An 8,963-nucleotide genomic window follows, 5' to 3' on the forward strand; every position below is an offset into this window, starting at 1 on the left:
CCCCGAAGCCGCTCGGCGGCGCCCCGGCCGCCCAGCCCGCCGCCTTTGCCCGACGTGCGCCGGCCGCGCCCCACCTCCGGGCCGGGCCGCTCACCCCGCTCTCCTGGAAGGCTTCTCCTGGGCCTGCGAAACCTGCTTCCGCGGTCCCGGCCGGGGCGGGGCGGGGAGGGGGGCGTTTCCGGCGGGTTCCCTCCCCAGACCCGGGCCCGAACGCCCGCGTCGCTGCTGCCACTCGGGTTCTGCCGGACCAGACCGCAGCCCGCGGCACCGCCGTCCGTGCTCTGCTCGTCCCCGGTCCCCAGACCGCCAGCTGCCCGGAGGTGGGGGCCAGTCGCGCGCCGCGGGCACCGGTGACCCTCCGTGACTCTTCGTCGCACGCTGGCCCCGGGTTTGCGGCGACCGCAGGCAAGGGCCTTAGGTCTCCCCGTCTGGTTACGAGCCTCTTAGGGGGAACCCCTCGAGCGGTCTGTTGCAACCCACCTGAGGGCGTTTATCAGGCAGGAGGAACCCGGTAAGTGTGGTCGTCAGACGTGAGCATGCTGTTCACTTCCCCCCACGGCACCTCCTTTCTCTCTTTCTTTTCTGTTAGCGTTTGTCTCTTCTTAAGCTTATTTAGTTTTACTCGTTTTTATTTTTGTTTACTTTGTATTTTGAAATCATTTGATTTTTTTATGTTGGGAGAGAGAGCATGTGTGCACACGTGCAAGCAAGGGGAAGGGGCTGGGGGGAGGAGAGAGAGAGAGAGAGGGAGCACAAGAATGGGGAGCAGGGTAGAGAGAGACGGAGAGAGAAAATCCCAAGCAGGTTCCATGACGTCAGCACAGACCCGAGCCAAGATCAAGAGTTGGGCATTTAACTGACTGAACCACCCAAGCACCCCTCCTATTATTTTTTTAAGGAATCTCCAAGTGCCAACATGGGGCTCGAACTCACAGCCCCAAGGTCAAAAGTCACGTGCTCCACCAGCTGAACCCGCCCGGTGCCCGTTATTATGCCTGTAATATGATTATACATTAATACATATGTATTCCATGTACAAATGGATGTATTATACACAGTTAGACTTGGACACCGTTGGGTTAGGGGCACCGACCCCTGTGACGTTGAAAATCCGTGGATAATATTTGACTCCCCCAAAACGTAACCACTAACAGCCTACTGTTGACCGGAAGCCTTACCAATAACATCAACAGTCAATGAACACATATTTTGTATGTTATATGGATTATAAACTGCATTCTTACCATAAAGGAAGCTAGCGAAAAGAAAACGTTACTGAGAAAATACATGTGCAGAACTGTACTGAATTAATGGAAAAAAATCCGCACATGAGTGGAGCTAGTGCAGTTCAAACTCCTGGTGTTCAAGGGCCGTGTGTGTGTGTGTGTGTGTGTGTACATAATTATATAAGTATAACTTTAAAACATTTTTTTATTTTTGAAACAGAGAGAGACAGAGGGTGAGCATGAGAGGGACAGAGAAAGAGGGAGACACAGAATCAGAAGCAGGCTCCAGGCCCTGAGCCGTCAGCACGCAGCCTGATGCGGGGCTCGAACCCACAAACCGTGAGATCATGACCTGAGCTGAAGTTGGACGCCCAACCAACTGAGCCACCCAGGGGCCCAGTTTTAAACCATTAAAGTAATCTAGAGTAAGCAAAAGCAAATATACTTGGTAACAGAAGAAGAAAAAGCAATCCCAATAGATGTTCCCCAACAATGGTGAAATTGTTAAGTATGGGATACTCAGTTAGAAGAAATGGTACGTAGTCAACTAAAAGCAATGTAAATGAATTCTATGTGAAAATATGGAAAACCACTTGTGATAAAGCATTTATGGAGAAAAAAGAATACAAAATTCTTCACAAGTTTTGATACTATTCTAAAAGTACATAATCTGTTTTTTAAATTTTTTCTTAAAAAAACTTTTTTTAACGTTTATTTATTTTTGAGAGAGACAGAGCATGAACAGGGGAGGGTCAGAGAGAGGGAGACACAGAATCTGAAACAGGCTCCAGGCTCTGAGCTGTCAGCACAGAGCCTGACACAGGGCTTGAACCCATGAACCACAGGTTCATAACCTGAGCCCAAGTGGGACGCTTAACCAACTGAGCCACCCAGGCGCCACATATAACTTTATGTATCTAATTGATTTTCTCAACCATTTGGAAGGAGATATGATACCTTTCTACTTGTAATCAGTTCCTTGTGCATTTCCTAAGAATACAAACATTATTTTACAGAACCCAAGTACACTTACCGAAATCCGGACACGTCACATTGATGCAAGGCCGTTATCTAATCCGAAGACTGTCCTAATAATGTCCTTTCTAGGCATGTCTGGTTTTGCCTTCCCAGGGCCCTGTGTCTCCTGTCCCCTTTAACCTGGCACGGAATCCCCCCTGACCCTTTGTGACACTGTTGAAGCATCCAGGCCCCTTGTCCCCTCCCAGGGTTCAAACACCCCCCAGGATTTTACCTCTCACCGTGCTGCTGTTACCAAATCTTGTTGTGCAGACCCGGGGAGGGGGGCTCTTTTCAGGGCCTCGTAAAACCTTAAATAAGCGACATGAACAAATTCCACTGTGACCACTATCTTGTTAAAATTCCTTAAAAAAGTGAACTCTTTGGTCCCAAAGGACCTTAACAAAAGCCAGGTTGTCCTGGTCTTTGCTGCTCCTCAAAGGGTTTTACGTGCCGTTTAATGATTTTTCGTGAATAGTTTTTCTTGCCCCTAAAGTTGGATTAATTGAATTTTAATTCGGTGGGATCACCCTCTAAAAAAAGAAACAAGGGCTTTGCGGCTCTAGTTAAGGCCACGAGACCTAATTAAGACCTTCTCCAGCAGACTGGGATGTCTGAAGGGTGGAAAATCCAGGCATGCAGCCGCCTGAACCTACCCCTACTTTGGGTTGTAATGAAAAGAATCCCAGGGGCGCCTGGGTGGCTCAGTCGGTTGAGCATCCGACTTCGGCTCAGGTCATGATCTCGCCGTCTGTGAGTTCGAGCCCCGCGTCGGGCTCTGTGCTGACAGCTCAGAGCCTGGAGCCTGTTTCGGATTCTGTGTCTCCCTCTCTCTCTGCCCCTCCCCCGCTCACGCTCTGCCTCGTCTCTCTCTAAAAATGGGTAAACATTAGAAAAAGAAAAAACCTTTGGGGCAGCTGGGTGGCTCAGTCAGTTGAGCGTCTGACTCTGTCTCTTGAGAGGTAGGTCTTGATCTCCCGGTTTAGGAGTTCGAGCACCGAATCAGATTCTGCACTGTCAGTGCAGAGCCTGCTGGGGATTCTCTCTCTCTTTTACTAATTTAATCTTCACCGATCTGGTACTTAATAAGTGCCAGGCACTGTCACCAGAGCTTTACAAATATGACCTCATAGAAGCTTCATAACAGGCCTCCGAGGTTCATAGTATTACACTCCCATTCTGCAGATGAGGAAACTCTAGCAAGACAGGTGAGTTGCCCGAGGTCACACAGGAAGGAGTGCCCCTGAGACTCGCACCCAGGTGATTAGGCTTTAGAGTCTGTGTGTTTCCCACCTTCCCTGAAGCCAGCTCCAGGAAGAGAGGGCATCCAAGTGGACGCATCACCAACAAACTAGAAAGAAAGCAAAGTGGGCCTCTTCCCAAAGGAAACCCATCTTTTGCCCAGTTTGAGAGTTTCATTGGGTGTCATGCCTGGGCAGTGTCTTCACTGGGCCTTTCCCCAACCCCGCCCTCCCCGGGGAGCCCTTTCCACGGGGACAGCAGGAATCTTGTCCAACAGGCTCCCCAGTCCTACTAATGACTGTGGCAACAGGAGCCATGGGGTCCAAGAATTGGGAGGAGGCTTCTATCTTTGTATCCCCTCCCATCCCTGCCCATCTGCAGATTCATTTAGCCCTGAGATGAGTTAGAAGCTCCCAAGATCTCCCCTCAACTGCACATGGGACAACCCCAACTCAAGACTCCACCCTGCATCTCACCAGATGTGGGTCAAGCATGAACCGCTACGGGCCAGCGGTCTCTCACCTCTGTGGCCCTTCTCCGATCCTAGCAGGTCTCCTCCAACCAACATTTTGGCCACTGCCTGGGTCTGCTCCCCATATCTCCCAGGTCTTTCCCTGGCCTGTGTTTGCTGCTAAAGAAAACCACAGTAATTACATGGCAGCAGAAAACTAAGTTTCCTGGGGCTACAAGGGCTACCAGGTGGCTCAGTTGGTTCAATGGCCTAATCTTGATCTCAGCTCAGGTCTTGATTTCATGGTTCTGAGTTCAAGCCCCATGTTGGGCTCTGTGCTGGGCGTGAAGCCTACTTAGAAAAAAAAAAAAAAAGTAAAAGAAAAGAAAAGGAGAGAAAAGAAAATAAAAAAGGAAAGAAAAGAGAGAAAAGAAACGAAAAGAAAAAAGAAAAGGAAAAGAAGAAAAAACAAGAAAAGAAAAAAGAAAAGAGAAGAAAACAAGAGAAGAAAGAAAGAAGGGAAGAAAAGAAAAAAAAGAAAGGAAAGGAAAAAATTGAATTTCTCCACATGGAAGATGTGCCAGTTTAAGGCCGGGGAAATTTGCATGTCTTGGTGCTTTCCTATTGGTTGTTTTGAGCATGATGTGGAAATTGGGATGTTGGAATCTAAACAGACAGGAAAGGAAGAGCTGAAAGCTTTGTCAGAAACCACAGTTCTGGCCTCTGGGGGTACATCAGCTTGGGAAAGGGGTGTCAGGAATGAAAACAATGAGCCTCCAACTCATAAAAATGTGCGTCCAATCATAAGGAATAATCAGAGAGGGGCACCTGGGGGATCCGTCTGTTGAGCGTCCGACTTCGGCTCAGGTCATGATCTCGCGGTCCGTGAGTTCAAGCCCCGCATGGGGCTCCGTGCTGACAGCTCGGAGCCTGGAGCCTGCTTCGGATACTGTGTCTCCCTCTCTCTCTGCCCCTCCCCTCCTGTGCTCTCTCTCTCTCTGCCCCTCCCCCGCTGACCCTTGGTCTGTCTCTCTTTCTCTCTCTCTTTCTCAAAAATAAACATTAAAACAAACAAAAAGTAATAATAATCGGATAAATCCAGGTAGAGGAAACCTCTCCAAGACCACTGGCCTGGAGCCCTCAAAACTCTCAGTGTCCTGAGTGACCAAAAAGACTCGCGGAATGTTCTGAATTAAAGAGGGCCCACGACATCCAAATGCCGCGCAGGATCCTGAAGCGGATTCTGGACGAAGGGGTAAAATGACAGAAGAGGGCACGGTGGGGGCAACTGAGAAGATCTAAATGTGGATTGTGTCCTGCTAAATAAAATTATAAATTTCTTGGGAGCTATAATTGTGTTTGGTTACATAGACAATGGCCCTGTTCTGAGAGATACAGTATCATTGTGTCCAGCATCTTACTCTCAAAAGTTCACTAGCTAGTTGAGTAAATACATGAACGCAGGGGTGTGTGCGTGTAGGAGAGAGAGAGAGGCAGGCTGAAGCAAGTGTCAGTAAAGTGCTAACAGGTGGACCTAGGACATAAAGGTGTTCACTAATAAACGTTGATTACACTTTTGCACTTTTTTGGACACAAATATTTCATCTTTCTCAAAATAAAAGGGAGGAAGACAGGTGAAAATTCCGAAATGCAACTCAAAGAGCCTTCCAGAGAACCAACAGGAAGTAGTGACTTATTCTCTCCTTCCCCCAAATAACACAGGACACACCCCCTGATGTCCACGGTCTTTCAGGGGAGTCACAGGCACCGAGGCCCTCTATGCCCCCCCCCCCAGAATCACAGGGTCAGAACTGAGACGCGTCCCTCACAAACGACCCTCTGCCTCCGGTTTCAAACCGCTGTCCCCCCAGCAGCAGATACTCTGCAATGTGACAGAGACCTTTCCCGGTTTTATTTGTCTGCAATGTGCCCCCTATGGCCTGGTCACCTGCAGCAGTCCCCAGCCCCTCTCTGTCCCGCCCACCTGAAATGAGCCTTCCTCCAGGAAGCCTTCTTTGAATTCTTGGGTGCTTGTCTCGGCCCTCAGTTTGGCTTGGGCCTCAGGAGGCTCAGACCGCGTGCCCCGAACTCAGCTTGGGCAGTGTGCCTCGGAGGGTACAAATCTGATTGAGAGGGCCGGAGTGTTTTACACCGTGTCAAGTGGAGAACGATCTATGAATGACTTTCAGTCACTGACCACGGTTTCCTGGACTGTGATATCAAACCTTGCCTCCGACTTTTAGGTGTTTCAGATTCGCTTGCGGAGAGGAGCTAAGGTACTATTTGTTTTTCTATTTCTCCAAACTCCGATGCAGAATACATGAGCCTCAGCATAGGATGAAGAAGGTGTCCGCCTCTTCCGTTCACCCACGAATAAAGTAAAAGAAAAGCGAAACCAATGAGGTTAAACGACATAAGACGTATAAGAGGGTATTGAAATGAAATTAAATAACGGACTAGAGACGTTTAAATAAAATAAACGAAATTAATTAATTAATGAAATGAACTTGGCCACATGAACATGCATGAAACAATAAGCCAAACAAAGTAAGGACACAGAATACACGAAAGAAAAGAAAAGAAATAAAAGGTAAAATAAATACAACTCAATAAAAAAACCTAAATGACAAAAACAAACAGGAAGAAACAAGATCATATGAAGTGAATCAGGAAAACATCGTAAACATGGAAGGAGACGGTCAGGCAGGCCCCCGGCGTCGCCCAGAGCTAAAGCTCCGGCCTGGGAAACGCGGGGGCCCCTCGGCTGCGCCCGCGCCCCGCGGGGCTCGCTCGCCGCCGACAGGTGGCGCCCTGGGCCCTGAGCATCCAGTCGGCCTGGCGCGGCCGGGGCCTCGGGGGCGTGCGCGCTCGGTGCGCCTTTGCTGCGGGACCTCGGGCGACGCCACAACCTGAGGGCTGTGTCCCCTTCGGTAGAAGCGCACGCGCACACACGCGCACACACGCGCGCACACCCGCGGCTGCTGGCTCTGAGCGCCTGCAAAGCGTCACGTGGAGCTCGGGGTTCCTGCCGCCAGGGCACAGATGCGAGTGGGTCACCCAGTGCCTTCCTCCTCCTCCTCGATGGAACGAGTTGTTTTATATAAAGTGATTGAAAGCGCTAAATGAAGTGGGAGTTGGGGGGGGGGGGGGAGAACCTGCCCAGTGGCACAAAGGGAAGGGATATCCGTTCAGAAAGTTCCAGAGTGGCTACCTGTGGCTTTCCCGGGGATTCAGTGATGGCAGAGGACGTTTGCAAGCGGCCTTTCCAGAAGTCCCAGAAGTCCTCGGCCCGCCGTGCGGGGGGAGGGGCGGGGTGGGGGTGGGGATGGGGACCAGGGGCCGCTCACATGCAAATGCAGCTGTGACAATCCGGCCGGGCGCCTCCGCGCCTCCGGGAGGCCAGGCTGGAACAAAGAATTAGCATTTTCTATATGTGAAAAGCCCGCATTCCTGGGCGGGGAGGCCGCGAGGGCGCCGGCCCCCCTCCCCATTCACACTCCGGACCACACAGAGAGCCTCTCGCGCCAAATGCTCGAAGGTTCGTTTCAGCTTTTCTTTTGACCCGAGCGATGCATACGAAATGTAGATATTTCCCTAAACGCCGGCTTTGACATTTAATGCGATCCTAAGTAGTCTGAAATGTGGACGGGATTAGGAGGAGGCTTGGGGCCCACAGGGACACTTGGCCAAATCCTCCTAAATCCCCCAGGACAATTGTTTGTCACCACACGGATCCCCTTTGCCCCAAATGAGGGGGCTAATGAACTCGGCTGCCGCGGCCCCCCCCCGTGGCACCCCCACTCCTACCTCGGAGCCTGCGTCTCTGCCTTCTTCTTCCCAGGGAGAAAGAGGCTGAATGTGTCAATTGCTTGCTTTGTGTGTATCTGGGTTTCCTTACTTCAGGCTGGACCAGCCGAGTCGGACCAGTAACCCATCCATCCCAGGCCACTATTTAACTCACTTGATAAGGCTCAGGAGGTCAAGGATGCTGCGGAGGCCCGGTGAACCTTGCGTTAAGTTAATAGGCCGCCTCCACCTGGAAGGAAGTGGGTCCTGGGGCACTGCCAGGCCTAGAAAGAAGAAAAAGTCACCCAAAATTCCGCTCAGTGGAGCTTGTAGGTCTAGAACGATGTCTTCCAAGTACTTGCAACCCCAGAGGGGGAGGACAACGGCTGACAAGAAACAGAACATAGACCGTGCCTGAAGACGTGCCAAGTTCCACGGTGGGGCTCAACGAAAAAGCTCACCAGCCCAGAACATACCCGTGGTGAGCATGTCTGGAGTCAATGAAGACTTGGAGTTTAAGACCAATTGAGTCTCCTCGGGGGTTAGGGCCACTGAGAGGCAGTGTGGGATGGCTCGGATGTTGGCATGTTGGAACCGGAGGACAGCGATTTCTAGGGCGCGGAAGGACAGCAGAGCCCGGGAGGTGGGAAGTGCCGACTCCTTTGGGGAGATGGCAGGGAACCCAGTTTGGGTAACGCGTGGGACATAAAGGAGGGGTCAACGGAGGCTCAGTGGAGTGGAGGAGGTACCACGAAGAGCGCCTTCAGGCCTTCCGGAAGGAACCCCTGGGCGGGATTCAGCACTGTGCTGTAGGCAGTGACCTGCGGGGATGAGGCAGGGAGACTTGTGACCTGGTGTCACAGAAGGGGAGGACCTGGGTGGAGTGGGTAGAATGGGATGAGAACACAGGAGGCCAGGGTTTACTGAGCAACTACTACGCCCCCGATCCTGGTATTAAAAACACGAGGCTCCAAATAGAACCGCTGATGCTGAGCCCCTCCTCGCCAAACTGAGCCTCAACTTACAGTGTGGGGTGTCCCAGAAACGGAATCTGAATCCAGTTCATCAGATCAGCACTAGTGAAGGAATCTGCCGGATAGCCCTGCCACCTGTAGGTAACTCTGCAATAACCAACCCTTTTGGCCAGCGTAATTTCCATCTTCCATTCCCTTCTACCATCTTTCTTCTTTTTCTTTCCTTCCTTCCTTCCTTCCTTCCTTCCTTCCTTCCTTCCTTCCTTC

General features: G+C 51.1%; 1 protein-coding gene across 1 annotated transcript in view; it reads left to right on the top strand.

Moving 5' to 3' along the window:
* Nucleotides 1-8,963, top strand: part of LOC121033611 (translation initiation factor IF-2) — a 23,908-nt gene that overhangs the window by 12,650 nt on the left and 2,295 nt on the right. The window contains exon 2 of the mRNA XM_040480087.1: nucleotides 9-511. Coding sequence (XP_040336021.1) covers nucleotides 9-511 — 503 coding nt within the window. The remainder of the gene's footprint in view (nucleotides 1-8; nucleotides 512-8,963) is intronic.

This window comes from Herpailurus yagouaroundi, unplaced genomic scaffold (assembly GCF_014898765.1).
Source record: "Herpailurus yagouaroundi ecotype Mexico unplaced genomic scaffold, PumYag 159, whole genome shotgun sequence".
Classification (NCBI taxonomy): domain Eukaryota; kingdom Metazoa; phylum Chordata; class Mammalia; order Carnivora; family Felidae; genus Herpailurus; species Herpailurus yagouaroundi.